The sequence below is a fragment of the Lissotriton vulgaris genome, chromosome 5 (assembly GCF_964263255.1).
Source record: "Lissotriton vulgaris chromosome 5, aLisVul1.2, whole genome shotgun sequence".
NCBI lineage: Eukaryota > Metazoa > Chordata > Amphibia > Caudata > Salamandridae > Lissotriton > Lissotriton vulgaris.
In genome coordinates this window covers 1,972,861,084-1,972,878,849 of record NC_141693.1, presented here as the reverse complement: position 1 = coordinate 1,972,878,849, position 17,766 = coordinate 1,972,861,084, and the positions used below count along the sequence as shown (strand labels likewise).

Genomic DNA, 17,766 nt, shown 5'->3' with positions numbered 1-17,766 from the left:
GATCATAGGATTGCAGACCCTACTCTCCTACATCTAGCACCCGTGTACAGATTCTGTATTAAGTTAATGATATGTTGTGAAATAGCAAACTTTCTTAAAATAAATAAAAGGGTGTCCCAAACCACCAAATCAAAAGCTTTCTCTGCGTCTAACAATAGAACCAAGGCCTGTATCCCCAGTGATTCAAAGTAATCTAATGCCTCAACTAAAAAGTGTGTGTTTGTAAATAATTGTCTGCCTATAATGAAACCGTTTTGATCGGGATGGATCAACTCAGCCGTAAAATTATTGAAGCGAAGTGAAAGCAATTTGGTGGTTATTTTATAGTCTGAGTTTAGTAAGGTAATTGGCCTATATGAATTCGGATCTTTGGGTTGCTTCCCCTTTTTCAAAAAACGAATGACTGTACCTTCATGGAAGGATTCAGGAATTTGCCCTCCTTCAAGCATTGAGTTTAATAATAACAGAAATAAATCACTAAAAGAGCTAAAGAAAACTTTAAAAAACTCTGAAGGAAGGCCATCGGGGCTGCAAGCTTTACCTAATGGAAGGTCTTTTACCACTGCTTCCAATTCTGCCTTAGAAAATGGTTTTTGCATATGTAGTTGATCTTCTAGGGATAGACTTGGAATTTCGTGTCGCCCTAAGAAATCAGATAGCTTTTGATGATCGATAATGTGTTTTATAGTATAAATTCTATCGTAGTGTTGAAGCATAATCGAGTTTGTTTCGGCCTGAACGAATGTATCAATGTGAGTGACAGGATCTTTTAAGGAATTAATCATAGTGGAGGCCGCCTGCTCTTTTACTTGCCAGGCTAAAAATTTTCCTGTAAAGTTACTCTCTTCGTATACTTTTTGTGATTGTTTTCGAAAGACCTTTTCACTTTGTTCATAGTAATGGGCACTAAGCTCATGTTTGGCTTCCCTCAGTTGATTTAAAACATCGTAATTTGGTTTAAGATGTTGACATAATGTGAGATCCTGAATTTTTTGTAGTAGAGAGTTCCTAGTGATTTTCACAGCAGACCACTCAGCCGCATCTTTGCTAATAAGTATACCCCGTATGAAGGCCTTTAAAGAATCCCAAATTATATGAAGAGGGGCTGTACCTGAATTTCGATCAATATATTCCACAATCTCTAATTTTAACGCAGATACCCAGTTCATATCCTGTAAATCAATTTTATTAAACATCCATCTTTTCGCAACTTTAATGTTTTCTTCATAGTCAAAATTAATCACCAGCATGGCATGGTCTGAGAAACCGTTATGGTAGAATTTCTGAGAGCGAAATTTGAGCTGTCTAGAGGCCAGAAAGAAATCTATGCGAGATGAGGATTTAAACCTACCAGACCAGCAGGTAAACTCCATTTTCCGTGGATTTCTCAGGCGCCATGGGTCACACAATCCTAATATAGATATATAGTTTAGCATAGTCCTAAAAGATCTAGGCTTAGACTGTCTTTTAAGGGACGAAGTGGAATCTAAATTAGAGTTCATAAGTATATTAAAATCACCACCTATAACGATGTCTCCACCTATCAATAACAGAGATTAATACAGAGCCTCATAAATCTGGGGACTATCCTCTATATGGGCATAAAAACAAACAAAAGTAATTGGAGTACGGTGAGATTTGAATTTGCATGAAGCCCAGCACCAGCGACCAGAAGGATCACTTTCTGTCTGGTCAATCTCAGTCTCTACATTTTTATTCAGAAAAAGAGCAACTCCACGTTGTGAACCCATTGCGCATGAAAAACCCAGGAACGAAGCCCAAGTTTTAAGCATATTAAAATCCTCTTTTTTAGAAGCAGTAATATGAGTCTCCTGTAACATTACCACTGCGGGATTTTCAGTCCTAATCCAAGATTCTATTGCTCGCATTTTTCTACCGTTATTCAGGCCATTCACATTAAACGATACTAATTTCAACCCCTTATTAAGCGACATGATACATGATTTACTGCAGAAAATAATACAAAGATTTTAGTCACAAAATACCTTATTTCACGTATGAGTATACCAAAGTGCCTAGAAAGTGAATTTTTACAAAAAACAGTTCTACTGCAATCAACCTCAATTTTTTCAAATTTTCCCCCCATTGTCCCACCCTCCCCCCCCCCCCGCCTTCACCTGTGGCCCTCTTCTTCCTGCACTCTCCCACGCTGGCCACTGATGCTCTTCCCCTATCCTAGAGGTGTCTTGGTATAACACCCCATAGCCTCCCAGCATCCCCTCCCTGACCACCCACCCGCACCCTCCACAATTCCGTCTGCTATCTTTAACCAGGCGACATTTTACTAAGCAGCTCTTGAGCCTCTGTAACATCAGTTAATAAATGAAATTTGCCTTTGATTAACACCTTAAGTTTAGACTGTTGTGCGATTGCGGCCTGAGCTCCCTTAGCCTTAAACAAATGAAGTAGTTTAACAAACTCTTTTCTGCGGCAAGCCGCAGCTGTAGACATGTCTGGAAATATCCTGCATTTTGCTGTAGCATTGACTACGAATTGTCCTTGTTTCATGGCCATTGACAAAATGGTCTCTTTTATTCGAATACCGGCAAAATTCAGCAGGATCGTACGAGGGAGAACAGAATTGGGAAAAGGTTGGGCAGGTACCCGATGAGCTCGGGTAATTGTCAGGTCGCCCTTGAACTCTGGTATGACTTCATGTAGCAAAAAAGAGGACACCCATTTGACCATATCAGTCCCCTCAATTTTCTCGGGAACCCCAACTATTCTGAGGTTTGATCAACGATTAAAGTTTTCAAGTTCATCAAGATTGACTTCTAAGGCCTTAGAAGATTTAGAGGTACTTTGACCATCCTTTTTAACCTGAGACATCTCATCTTCTAGGACTGAAATCCTAGCTTCAGCTTCCTGAAGGCGGGGGGAAGAGTGGATACAAGATCCTCAATTTTATCCAAACGATTCTGGATCCCAACCAATTCAGCCCTTTGGAATTCCTTGACTTCGCATATCTCATCTAATATCAGATTTAACATGTCTTTAACTGATAGTTGCAGTGACCCAACCGTCTTGATGGTTTCTGAATCCATGGCTAGAATAGGGCTTGGTACTCCCGCCCCTTTAGCTGAACAAGTTGTCGTATAAGTAACGGCTGAGCCTGCTGGATTATCTGTATTATGCATTGAAGCGGTAACCACCCCTGCTAGAGAAGGTACTGCCTTTAGATTTGAAGGATAAGACAGAGGTGCATCAGCATTAAGAGATCAGACATCGGTCTGCGAAGGCTCGGTGTCGGAGACAGCAATTGCTAGACCAGGGCCGGGGCCGGGGTCCGGATCAGAAATAATTGTAGCAGAGTTATTAGCAGCTAATGAGTTGAGCTTGGCATCAAAGAGAGGAAACTGCTTCAATGGCTTATTGGTAGTCATCGTACTTCTTAAATGTAGATTACCTTCCAAAGTCTCTTGGTGTACTTCTAAGGTACTAATGTTCCCAAATGTCTCTTCCTCAAAGGTCAAGAAAGAATCCTCCTCCTTGCCTTCTTCGGCTGCTAATCTGGCAGCTGCTGCTGCTGCTTCTTCTTCTTTCGCTTGGAGGCGACGGGCTCTGGCTCGAACTCCAGTAAGTTTGCCCATTAAGGCGGCACTATTCTATTCTGTTCCGTTCCGTGTTTCCCAAAAAAAAAGGAGAAAATGTCGGTGGGAGATGGGAAATGTAGTCTGCTTTATTTTCCCAGCTTCTGGTCGTTTTTTTCTTTTTTTTTTAGGCGCTGAGTCTTCACCTTTCTGGCAACAACGCCTCTATCGTTATGCCCCGCAAACTTGGAATCCTTACTTTCCCAGAAGAAGCCACCTGCAAAAAGATATCTGCAAAATATCTGTTTCAGCGCGTAATTAAACAGAAGCTCAGATACCGAGCAATTAGCGCTTAACCAACTAGCTGCCGAGTAGTTACATCCACCTCAGTTCAGTTCATCTCAGCCCAAAATTTGCAGGGAGTAGCACAGAGCCCAACGATACAGTCAAAGTGCTGAGTTCTCTATAACAAGAGTGTTCCGTTTTAACATGCAGGGGAACAACGCTCACCGTGCTCTATGCTCAGAACGCTTGCACCAGCTCCTGCTCCTGCTCTCGCTCTCACACTGGTCCCCGCTGTTGTTCCAGGTCTTTTAAGCAAACGGAAAATGTCCGTCCTCCTCAGAGTCCAAGGGCGTCAGTGCCCTACCACCTCACAGTCACCACGATGCTGCCGCAAGTTGCCGTCGCCGTCGGTATTCAAATGGAGAACGCCGAGACCCACATTAGCCTGAAAATCAGAGGACGTCTTCCACACGCCGCCTGCATTCCGCCATGACTCTTGCTCTCAGGATGGGAGGGGCGTGGATCAGGTGGGGGGAGCACAGGTGCTAGGAGGAGGCGTGGAACTCCACTATAGCTGGCCGTCACCATCACCATGCGCAGGGATGATCTGAAAGTCATCAACCACACTGATGGGCATGAGACATGATGCTCTCTTTACAACGCACATGTGAACTGTGGATCTGGAAGTCATCACCCACGCTGATGGCCATTAGACATGCTACTCACTTTACACCTCACATGTGCAGTAGCGTGGATCTAAAAGTCATCACCCACACAAAGGGGCATTAGACATGCTACTCTCTTTACACCGCACATGTGAAGTAGCGTGGATCTGAAAGTCATCACCCACACTAATGGGCATTAGACATGCTATTCTCTTTACACCTCGCATGTGCAGTGTGGATCCGAAAGTCGTCGCCCACACTGATGGCCATTAGACATGCTACTATCTTTACACCTTACTTGTACAGTAATGTGTATCTGAACGTCATCATCCACACTGATGGCCATTAGACATGCTACTCCCTTTTACAAGTCACATGTACTGTAGTATGGATCTGAAAAATATCAACCCCCAACTGATGACAATGAGACATGCTATTCTCTTTACTCTTCACATGTGCAGTGTGGATCTGAAGGTTGTCACCCACACTGATGGGCATTAGACATGCTAACCTCTTTACACTTCTCGTGTGCAGTGTAGATCTGAAATTCGACACCCACACTGATAGCCAGTAGACATGCTACTCTTGTTACACTTCTTGGGTACAGTGTGGATCATTAGACACAGTACTCTCTTTACACCTCTCTTTTGCAGTGTGGTAATGAAAGTGGAGGCTAGTAAAAGTAAAAAAAGGTCAGCCACCACTGGAATGTTTCAAATCAGTTTGCTTAGGAAATTGATGATCTAGACGTAAGACTTACTAAGATCTGGTCCCATATCTGGAAAGTCTGTTTTGAGAGTTCTTGAATCCTAAATGATTACCTTAAAAGCTGAGTGGTGAACCACACAACTACAATTGCACGCATCTATGCACACTCAATGGCTCACCAGTGAGACAATGCCTGATTTAATGTGCAAACTGGCTTTAATACCTTTACATACATTCAAAGTAGTAATGCTGCCTATGCGGCCTATAAGCAGGTGATCTCTTTGGCCTTTAAGAATCCCAGAGTCCATTGATTCTTCAGTTGGACACATCCCTTCTTTGCAAAGAGAGAGAGAGAGACAATAGGGTCATCTATATTCCTTTAGAAAAATCACAACATTGACTGATTCCACTCATAGAAATCAGAGTTCTTCTAGGAAGACAGGACTGAATGCAAATAGAATGTTTAGCTTTCCTGAATAGATTGTTGATTAAACAAGGGGCAGTGCTTAGCTCAACTATGTTTGAAGCTGGTGCCAGTAAGGCAACGCTTACAGTAAGTATATTTTGGCTGTACGTTTATATGTTTATTGCAATTCTATAATACTGTACTCAGACTCATCTTAGACCACCTCTCCTGAGAGAGGCTTTGCTTGCTCATTGGTGTCTGTCTAAAGAGTCAAGGAGTCTTAGGAGGGCATCTTTACATTACAGAGCAAGTACTAGAGCTCTAGTTAGTGGGGAACACTTGATAGTGTTAGGTTGTGCCTACCACTGCATGGTCCTGGGAAAAGACCAAAGATTGGCAACGCCAATGGGATCTGAGTCTGGGCCTCAGAGAGAAGAATATTCTACTGCAATGTGGGTCATTTGGTATTATCTCCTACAGATTGTTGAAATTGTGATGACTTAGTTGGTCATGAGTGCCCGCACACTGAAAGAGTAGTGCCAGTTGAGACAGTTAAAATCTTAAGGCTATAACCCTATGCTGCATTATTCTTTGTTAAGGTAGCGGACTATGCACACTGGAGTGAGTCGCTCTGAGCCAGACCTGAACTCCTGTAGTTCTATGATCCCACCCAGGACCCCTTTCCAGTCCTGTAACACTCTTCCCTGTAGAGGCCATCACTCTCCAAACTGGATAGAGAATGAGCTGCAAAGAGCCAGATTAGAGGGGAAAGAGAGAGAGAAGGATTTTCATAGAGATAGGTTACCCATGGAGTAGGAAAAGAGAAGCAGGACTTGCATTATGCACAAAAGGTTTTATTGAATGAAATTGTTTTACTGCAATTGCCAATTTTATTGAAATGATGTAACATTTGGCTGAAACATTTTAGATTATTTGTATGGACAATGTTTTATAATGAAATTTTTTATTGCCCCTTTGGCCGAAATAAAGAATTTATAAGATTGAAAAGTTGAGGCAAGTAAAATGTCTTCAATTGCTGTTCCTGCAACTCCTGCGGCAGTAGCCATCTCTGCCAACCGCATACTGAGGGACATGGTACAAAAATGTGTTCTATGGGCAAGGATGTGCTAACAGGTTTAGCTTCGCGTGAGCTCGTGTGGGAGGCCAACCAGCTTAGCTATGAGAGAGTAGCAGACTTACTTAGCAGTATGCTTCTTAACGGTATGGGAGTGATCATGGAATTGGATGCAGATAATAGAAGTATAAGAGGATAATAGAGTTGTCGATTAAGACATTTGATAAGATGTCAGGAAAGAGTAAAGTTCAAGAAGACTCAAAAGAAGTTCCACGCGTTATGGGAATCTTGGCTGTAAAGGCAAATCAAGAACTAGTAGTTGTGATGGGAAAGTGATGACTTTTGAGGAAACATTTAATAGTGTATTACCCAAGTATATGCTGAAGACTTGCTATCAAACAGAGTTCAGATTCCAAGTAGATGGCTATTCAGTAGACCATTGGGTGCCAGAAGGGGAATCTGATGGGGAGCCACGAAAGCCGGAAGACTCTTCTGAACAATGAACCTAGAACCCACATGTAATCCTTAAGGTTCCAAGGAAAGGAGAAACCCTGCAGTAGTAGTCACAGTGGTTCTCCAGGGTAGGGGAGTAGCCTGGGAGTTCAAAGCATTTTGGATCTTAGCATCAAGAAAGATAATGGCTACTGGGAATACGGGCAAAACCCATCAGAGGATAAGATCTAACTGTTCTGCAAATAACTTAGGCACTCACATTACCAACCTGGTGTTTAACATAGAACAGGAAACCATGGATGCCCCCACAAAAGTTTGCATGTTCTCCATGGAAATGTGGGCAGGATCCCCCAGATGCTTTGTCGGGCACCCTATAATGTTCCTCACTTCCTATACAGTGTACAGATTGATGACAAGAGGGTGATTGACTGCTGTAACTCTGGGGCCAGACTTACAATACTTGGCAAGGAGTATGACGCTCCTGACAATATATTGAAAGGTCGAATGGGTATGGTGCTTTTGATGAGAAGACCATGCTAGCTCTTGCCACCTTGTAGGTCGATGGGAAAGTTGTGCACGCTCTCCTTCCTTCAGGGCTTTATACAAATGATACAATAGACTACTGGACTGAGAAGTCGGAGCTAGATGAAGGAGGGTGGTTAGTCATCATTCAGCAGACAGGGCTCTGAATGTGGAAGGAATCTTAAACCTGCATAGATGCATTGAAGTGAATATTTTAAAACCGCAGAATGTGCACCAAATGTCAAGGCTCAAAGCTAAGAAAATGAGGAGATGAATGGTTTGCAATACAAGATAAATGAGTAAGAGGCCACTCAAAGGATTTGAATGGAACGCGTGGGTCTAAAATAAAACTATGAAGCATCACAAAATGGCGGGCTACGCCAAGAGCCCAAACTCAGGTATATATTATTACTTCTTGAGATTCACCTGATAGAAGCAAAGCATTAAAGGCTCCTACAACTGAGAGAATGTACATGACAATAATTATAAAACCAAGAAAGATATTACCAAAACCCTATTTTATGGGACCATTACCACGTTTTCATTAATAATAAATGGGTTATAATCACAAATCCCCAAAAATGAAAACCACCATAAACGGAAATAATTTTAATCACCCTTTCATTTTTGGGAAATGAGGTAAAACCCCAGACCATACCTTTGTCCCACCGCTTCAGAGTTTCTCTCCAGCATTCCCCTTTTCAGAAGGTAACCCGCGCCGACAGTCAAAAAGTGTTTTAAATATGTTTTATTAATGTGCAAATATTATTATTGCTATTATTATTGTTGTTATTTAAAAAAAATAAGAGAGAATGCATAGGTACATATTTATAAAAAGGCATACAATTAAGCTAAATATTAAAATTATGATTAAAATGTTTAGGAAACAAATGTAAAACAACATTTTTATTACAATTAATAACATTGATGATGATGAAAATAATACTATTCATATTTTTTTGTAGTTTCCTAAACATATTTATGGAAAATATCAGTGTTTTTTGCTTAATACATTTTATCATGCCTTTTTATCAATATTTATCCACGCAATCCACCTTTACTGCATTACTATCGCAATTCTCCTAAACTTCATGAGTAGGATTTCTTTTTACTTTGGAAAATTGTGGTTCTCCTAGTTATTTTTGTGGCTAGAGGTTCTCGGGTTACGAGTTCAAGATTTTCACGTAACGTTGATTGTGAAAAATCAGAATATAACAATTTAGGGCATATTTACAAGCCTCTATCGCCATCACAACGTCACTTTTAGTGCGGTTGTCGTGGCGATTGGGGCTTCGACTTATTTACAAGGCAGTGTTAATCCACTTAATGTGGCTTAACGCTGCCTTGTAAATAAGGCACCCTTTCACGCTGCACTTAGTGTGAAAGGGGAGGGAAATGGGTGCAACGGTGGGCGTTCCACCGCAACAACCATTGATTTTGATGTTGTCCCCTATTTACAAGGGTGGCGTAAATAGGAGGCACGCCAAAATTAAGGCCAGGGAAAACGTGGTCTTAAACAGGCGAAATGAGGAGATATGCTTTATTTCTCCTCTTTTTCTGTTTCCATGTGTGCTGAGCAGCACACATAGAAACAGCAAATTGCCATTGATTATTTATGTGCGGGAAGGGACACCTTTCCTGCACATAATCAATCTTCCCCTCAACGCAGGCACCCTTGCACTATGGTGCAAGGGTGCCTGCGTTGGTGCTAGGCTGCTAAGTTTAGCGCCAGCGCAGGGGGAAATGCAAGGCTGCACCATATTGTTGTAAATATGGTGCAGCCCTGTGTTTCTGAAATGGCAGAGCCAAAGAGGCTAACGCCGCGCTCTGCCAGTTCGCTGTAAATATGCCCCTTTGTGTACTACAGGGTTCCCAAGGAGTTTTTACCTAATATGCAAGTTCCTTAACTTTAGATTGTTTTCAGTAGCATCTAATCCTGAATGCGGGTACTTGGTGGTAAAAGGACATCCAGTTCTAGGAAGTCTGCAGCGGGAACGAAAATTTACCCAAGAAGCCTGAGTTTGTTTTAGCAGCTATATGGGCTCTGTCAAGATTCAGAGGAGGAAACACTGGCTAAGTACAGAGGACTTGGACACAATCCTTGATTTAGCACTTGCTAGATCTACCACACTGTAGGTCACTTACTAAAGCTGCAGGGCTGATCCAGGTGTGCATGTCCTGCACTGCAGAACAGTGTGTTTGGAGGCTACACAAACAACATGCATGAGCAGCAGAACATGCATGGTTCTATGATACATGATGTATTCAGAGGAGAGTACCCTAGGACACTATCAAATCATTGGGCGATATTAATAACTTGGGTACCTGGAGGGGCAGCACTTTTCGGCCTTTAGGTCAGAATGCACTCTCAGAGGTATTCGCTTCTGTCACAACTGAGAGAGGTCACCTAAGAGGTTTTTGACAAGGATAAAGGCATAATCCAAGAGATGAGCAGTGCATCGGGGACCTTTGAAGTCAATCTTGGAGGTAACCGTATATCAATGAAAACTGATTTCATAACACCTATAAAGGACAAGTTGAATTTCTGTTAATAACCCTCTGCACAGGCTGTCCACATTCGAGGAGGCAGGCCACATCTATATTGAACTTAGGCTGCCGCAATATGTGAAGGTGGTGAGCAGGGAGCACTTATCATGGATATTAGATGGTGAAGGCCATAGATGAGTTTAGCCCAGGCTGGTCGCCAGATCTAGATGGTCCGTTTCCAGATTCCCTTTAACATTTTGCGGCTCACTTGGTTCAAAGGTTTTTCAAGTACATTTGAAGGTGATTTCAACCAGTTGGTCCCCTGCATTCATGCAGGAAGGTTGGAATGTGGTCCTATTAAGACCAAAGAAAAACATTATTTTGCAGTTCCTCTGTCAGTTGTCACTAATTATTTTGGACCGTTCTCATCTTAGCAGAGATATTGGCTATGAGAGTAACAACTTACAAGCAGGGACTTGTGCTTCTGGGTCAGGCTGGTTTCATTGCCAGAAGGCCAACAATTTGTAAATGGTCTCAGTTATATAATGATATATTTCAGGTGTGCAGGACACATTTGTAGCAGTTGTAGCACCTCCCAATGCAGAAAGCCTTCAATTACATTTCACTGTATGTGAATATATCAGGATGGATTTTGGTGAGCAGTACATGGAGTTAGGGAAGGTGCCTTATCTCAATCTTTTGGTGGCGCTATATGTTGATAGGTGGAACCCACTTTTTTTGCAAAGATCATCTAGAGTCTGCTCTCCCCTTTAAGGCCCTACTGTGCATCACAGTTCTCATGCAGGGCCTTGCCTGGATGTTTTGAACTGATCTGTTATGTTGGATCAGTGGGGTCACAGCGCGTTGTGTGGAGTCACTAGTTTCTGTGTATGGTGGCAATCTGTGCTATAGAAAGGGGGAGCCCAAGAAAGATCTTTCTGCTCTGGTAAAGGTTTAAGATCAACTGTGTGAGGTGTTCAGCCTGAAAATCAATTGGGTAAAATCAAATATTTTTCTTCTAGTACAATCTGAGCATGAGATGGCAGGGCATGGTCCGAACTGGTTGGGCATCTAAAATGGTCACACATATCAAAATATGAGTCTACTGACGAAAGGATCATACCCCCAAGCATCATCATTCTACTATCTAGGGCGCCTCACAAGAAAAGGGGTGGAAAAAAATATACTATAATACATAGATTTAACTCATAGGTATTTTTCTTTCATCACACTTCATGCTCAGTTAAAAGTAGGTCTTAGATGTGACTTAAGTTGTCCAGCGTAGGCTCAAGGTTGATGCACCTACTATGGTACAGCTCACAGATGCAGAGCTTCTGGACAGAGGTGCTGCGAGCAATGAATGCTATACCGGGTGCCATTTTGATATTAGATCCAGTTACACTGCTACTGACACATCAAGCCTTAGTTCCACCATTCTATACATTTTTTAGGGCTAGCACACTTTTTAGCAAAGACGCAAACTGCATTGAAACCAACATGCTCCATCTAGCCAGAACTGATTAACCGGTTAAGAAATATAACATACCACATACATCATGGAGATGAGAACTGGCTTATCCTTGGTGGAAGTGGACGGATTGTTGGGGGAAATTCAGGAACTATTTAAGGTGCTAGACATTGAAATACTCTTGAGAGCCCGCTAAGATGACCTGGCGGTGTCAGTAGTAGTAAAGGTAGGGAGGGTGGTTGAGAAGTACTCCATGTTAACTCTGACGTAACTGGGACATGTCAAGCTCATATAAGTCCCTTTTCCACAACAATATGCTATATACTGATGTATATTTGGCATTACAATGCAAACTACACTCTTTATGAGGCTGCATTTTAAAGCAGAATTCACATCAAGAAACAAGGTTTTGTTCGTATGTCCCACTATTTTAAAAACCCACCATGACAACTAATGTGTTGCTATTTTACACACATTGCAGACAGAATGTGCCAGGCTGTTGTGAGGTTTCTCATATATTTCCCATATAGTTCAAACCCGCTATTTGTCAAACTGACTAAATCATAAGTAACACCAAAACTAAAATTAGGACCAAAAGGATTTTCAGACCTTGGACAACATGTTTTTTCTAGAAAGAAGTCGCTTTTATTAGCACAATCTGGAAACATTTTACGTCTTGGAGTTAATCATGTCATCAGAATACATGGTATAGATACTGTCTCTCTGCATTTTGAACTGGGCACTTGCATAGTGCATTTTCAGAACGTTTCGATGCAAGGAAAAAACAGCTTCAGTCCATATTGTAAGGTTTGAAAGCAAACCTTCACAGGGCCTCTGATGCTTGCTACACCTTGACAACACTACGGATGACGTGGATGCCGGGCTGATCCCGATGGTCTATTCAGATGTGGTCTGAATGTTCACTTACAACGTGTCCTTGTCCTGACCCGCTTTGCCGGGTGGTCTTGGCGCCACTCTGGCCACCCTTCCATGTTGTAGAGTTGAGCTGCGTTCCAACAAGCAGAGTCTTTGGAGATAACTTGGACGCTTGGCACAAAAGCACATTTCTTGTTGCAAACATGTCACATATGATCCAAGCATGAAAAACTGCTGGCCAAGTCCAATCTCTCCACCAGTCACAGGCATGGAAAGTGTTCAAGTCGATTTTTGCCTGTCTTTTTGTATATACACACACATGTCTCGTTTGCGGCCAGAGTCTCTTTAAGTTTTTACCCGTTCACCAGAAGAGTAGGCAGGAGGCTCATCCGATGGGAGTCGATTAGCGGAGCAGCTGCTGCCGTTCACAGCCTCCAGGGATAGCCTTGCAGTGCGGATCATTGTACCCCCCAAGAGGGTGGCACGTGAGAGAGGGACCCTTTGTTCACACTGTGGGACACGCTTCCTTACTACAACACAAACCGTGCCCCAGAGACGGTCACACTGCGGATTCATGACAGTCTTTACCACTTAAAATTGATACTTTCAAACATTTGCTGGCTCACGCCCTTGTATACAATATCAAATCATCATTTAATCCCTTTAGCAGTGGCATGAATTAAATTAACTGTGTTAAAAAGAGTAAATAAAAATGTTGACTGGCCAACGAATAACATTTTACTGAAACAGCACATAAACAACAAGGCAATGTAAATCTGATATACACTGTGAAGTCTGGTCTTAACGCCATAACGTACAAAATAATTTTGCATGATATAAGGTGCATTAGCATCTCTTCGTTGTCATTTAGGATTATTTGCATATTCATCGATTGTTATGCCACACCAGAGAGAGATTCAGAGTCACAGCTAGAAAACCCACCACACCAGTTGACCTAATTTTCTGAGCTGGCGCCTACCCCTTGGAAGACCCCCTGTTGTTCTTTACTCAGCTAACATTCATTTTTCGATATGTCAGATCTGCACTTATTAGGGTTTTTTCTTTAATTGCCCTGCTAAAATGTACCCATGTTCTTTTAACCATAAAATTGTGGAAAACGAAAACAAATCAGGAAGGCATCCTTTAATGCTGGTGCTGGTAGAAGCACTTCCGGGTGAGTGAGTGTGCCTCAAGGAGAAAGAGGCATTATGTGCAGCAGAACTACATGACTCTTATTCAATATAAGGAAAGCCCACATTGGAAGGTGCCCTCTTCCTTAATTTTGCAGAGAAGCACGCTAATGATGCCCTCTGGGCACAGGGTATGCAAGTACAGCCCAAAGGTTGTTGATGGCCCTGCTTTGAACCTCATCAGCAAGTGACAGGTTTCTGCCTGTGGCCAGCAGAGATGTGATCAGGATAAGGGATGTCTGAGTGTTCATTATGCTGCCCAGGCCTCGACTGACACACTTTACATTTAGAATACTGTTTCGATTGAGTTATGGTATAAGCAGTGCAAGTATGCATTTTGACGTATACCACTGTCTTCTTTTTGGCATACTCATATATACCTTCAACGTTCACAAATATATTACCAGAAAAAATCTTAAAATGGACATATGTGTAGGAATTATTGTATAATACACAAATAGGCAAAATACTTCCTATTGAAAGGGTGATTGATTTTAGTAGGTAACAGTTAGAGGTACATTTGCATATGCTAGTCACCAAATAGACGGATTAGATGAATGTGGTCATCTGCCAGGGCAGGAGCTCTGGGAAAGAAACAAAGGGCCGAACTCACAAAGGTATTAAAGCACCTACATTTGTATTCGGACAGGGCTTCATACTGGTAAATGGAGTTGCTTACAGGCAATATTACACCCTTACAGTTAATATTACATGTGAATCTCACATAACTTTATGTAATTATGGTGCAATATTATGTGTGATGGAAGTTGGGGCATTACAATGCAGCGTTGCCTGACTGAGTGAATACCCACAAATCTGAAAGTTTGCAGCAATTCACAAATGTTTGCCATGCACATTCCCTCAAAGAGTACCATCAAATATGTATTACTGTGAAATGCAGCAATAAATCTGTCTCCAGACTGAGAAAAGAAAGGATATACCCAAACATTGTTTTGGGTGTAGAGAACAGGAACCTCAACATGGAAAACTCTCTTCCACATAAAGAAAAAATAGAGAAAATAGATAAAAATGTGTACAAGTTAGCAATTGCATTTGGGTAGCACATTTATGCTTGCGTAAATATACACCTATTAGATTTAGGCATGGTGAAATGCTTTCTCCTTAGATCAATCAAGAATTCACGTAGGAATTCCAGAACTGGTAATTCCAAACTGCTACAATTACCACGTACCTTGATTACGTGTAGAATCCTCTGTGAATTCCCCAAAAAGCTCTCCGACAGAGGTAAAAATTGAAGAGAGAAAAAGTTAAAAAATTCTCGATAATCGGGTTCAAGATGTTTAAATTCTCAATGACAAAGTCCCTGCTATTTAGTGGGAGTCAATGGAGGTTACTAAAGAATGGACATGCTTTCAGTTCTGTACTGGCAGATGCAACCCCAGGAACAATTGTTTGAATCGCACATTTTATTTTTATGCAGTTTCGTCAAAGTGGTGAAACTGATATGCACTAGAAGACTGAAACAAAGCCACTTTGCTCGTAAAGGGCTACAGCATGAGTTGAGGCAAATGCCTAAAAAGGTCAAATGCATTATTTAAGTGGGTTGCACTGTTTGCATTAGGGCGTACCAGATGGAAGAGGTAATGACACAGATAGTTATACCTTGTTTTATCCAGAAAGAACCACTGACATACTAAACCGGTTACATTAGAGACCATTTTCTGCAGGCCATTAGTAATAATCTGATTTCCTGTAAGTCAATTTCCTTAAGATATGGTAAATAGGCCATTACCTGTTGCTGACCTTTGTTTTGTTACAAAGAATCTGATATTAAGAGGTATGTAAAAACGCACAGTTCCCTCAATTTATTAGTGGAATCAGATTACCATTACCAGCAGATGTTCAAAAAATATTTGAAGCATTCTGTTGACCGGATGTAGTACATAATGGAAAGTACAATGCTTTGTCTATGGTGCATGGTTTAAAAAATACTGTTAAATGCTTGAATTGCATGTCTGTGCCTGGTGCAAAAGTGTATTTTCCAATCAACAATAAACCTATTTTTAAGATCAGACGCATGTTAGATTTCATAAAAATAAAATAAAACACGTTCCCATGAGAGAATGCACAAAAGATGTCAGAGGCTTAAAATAATATCACTTGTTTTTCTAATTAAACATCTGCTACTCTTTGTAGCCCACTGTATCTCAGATGGAAACTGCAAATCAAAATGCAAGAAATAAATTACAGCAACATTTGATCATTAAAGCAAAAACTTTATTCATTTGTTTAAAACTACATAAAACTACCACAAGGAAGACTTTTGTTTTTAATTCAGGGTGTAAACCAGTAAGAAAGTAACACGAAACGCATTAATACATTAGAATCACTGCCACAAGTTTTTTCCCATGACCCAATCAGATTCAGAATTGCATACAATAGAAAAGAAAGAAACATGTTCGCCCCCCTTCACCCGCCCCGTCCGTCCCGCCCCCTTTGTACAGGGTGAAATATACCATACTGAATACTGAAATCTGAATGCATTACAATTATTTTTGTCGATTTTCTTTTTTGTTGTGGATTAATAACAAGATGAAGAACATTCAAAATGTTTTTCATTATTTACAACAGTTTCACTGTATCGTGTCAAATGCAAGTGCCTATGTTGCCCCTTCCGTATAAAAGCTGCAAATGCAACTTATGTTTTTTTTTGTTTAAGGTTATTTATTTTTCTTAAAAAGATTACACTGTACAATACATTTCGTGAAGGGGAACAATGAGCTAATTACAAGATGTGAAAAGATAAGAAATAGACAAACTACAGCGTGAGTATTGTTCAGAGGTAGTAAGTGAGCACTCTAAGCTACAGAACATGTTGAAATTCTATTGGTTGTATGAGTTCGCATGAGGTAATAAAGCTGTGTTTTGATTGGTGAGATGTATAAATACTCTTTTGCTACACTATATACAACACTCATATAATGGTGCTTTTTTGCTGCCAAGAGGAAGAGGCAAATATGAACAAGTCTGTGTGCAGCACCGTGCTCATACTGTAAAACCAAGGTTGTGGGTTCCACAAAAATAAGCAGCAAAGCGTCTTCATTATGTCCGAATACCAATCTTTGTCCGTCAATGAAATGCAGAGTGGACTCCCAAAGCATCATTTTTTGTTCTTCTGCTGTTTTTTAAGAGAGGAAATATGCTACAAGCTTTAAAAAACAGACAGATCACAGCAAAAATGTGACAAGAAACCTCTAACGCTTTCAATGTGAAACTGAAATAAACAGATGTTTTATTCCAACTGAATTAGATGTTCTAAAAGATTAAAACAATCAAAAAGAAAAAGAGGACAAAAACATTGAATTTGGGCGACGTAGATAATGAGCTAGAGTCTGAATGTCTTTTGTGGATGGGGACATCTGTCTCGTATTTATACACTTACAGCCAAGCAACTGGCATCTGTCTGATCATAAAGTTTAAACTCTTAATAATAAGTTATGCTAAAACAATACTAATTCTTGGCCTAATCGGATAAAGTGCTTTTTCAAATTGTGTTTCATCTGAATTATAAATATAAAATGCTTATGACAGTTTAAAAAAGTGATTTGCCAAGTTTTCTAAAAGAAGGTGTTACTGTAAAGCTGTGGATGGTTGGGCTCTCATATGGATCTGACTGCTCTAATCAACGCATATCAGCTCAGGAAAAAGAGTTGCAAAGCGATTAGTTAGAGGTATCAGAGTGCACACTTCCCGGCCCTTCTGTAGGGGAAGTCACAGAAGATGGAGTAGTTGCATCTTGCCATCCTCCATTAGCCTGAAAAGGAAGACACAATCCCATTAATGGATTAATACATATTAATGGCATTCTACAATACAATATCATTTGAAGAATTGGATGCTGAAACAGGGATGTAGTGCGGATATTCAATAAATCACTTTGATCTAGGTCCTGAAATTAGATTAAAGCTACATTTGTCATGCAAGGCACTGAAAAACAACCTGGAATGGAATGGTTACAATAATGACCCTATTAAGCTAGTGGTAGCCATTAACAGTTCACAGGAGAAGCGTCCAAACCCCACCCCTTCCTTCCAGTTTGAGAGAACAATTCAACCTGGT

General features: G+C 41.0%; 1 protein-coding gene across 6 annotated transcripts in view; it reads right to left on the bottom strand.

Annotated features, from left to right (window-relative positions):
- Positions 1-15,902: 15,902 nt before the first annotated feature.
- Positions 15,903-17,766, bottom strand: part of PBX3 (PBX homeobox 3) — a 339,539-nt gene continuing 337,675 nt past the window's right edge. For 3 of the 6 annotated variants that reach the window (XR_015296107.1, XM_086924707.1, XM_086924703.1), the window contains one exon: positions 15,903-17,461. Coding sequence is in view for 2 of the 6 variants with exons in the window: in XM_086924703.1 (XP_086780829.1) it covers positions 17,369-17,461 (93 nt within the window). In the remaining 4 variants the exon portion in view is untranslated. The remainder of the gene's footprint in view (positions 17,462-17,766) is intronic. The other 3 variants (XR_015296106.1, XM_086924705.1, XM_086924704.1) reach the window with 2 other exon arrangements.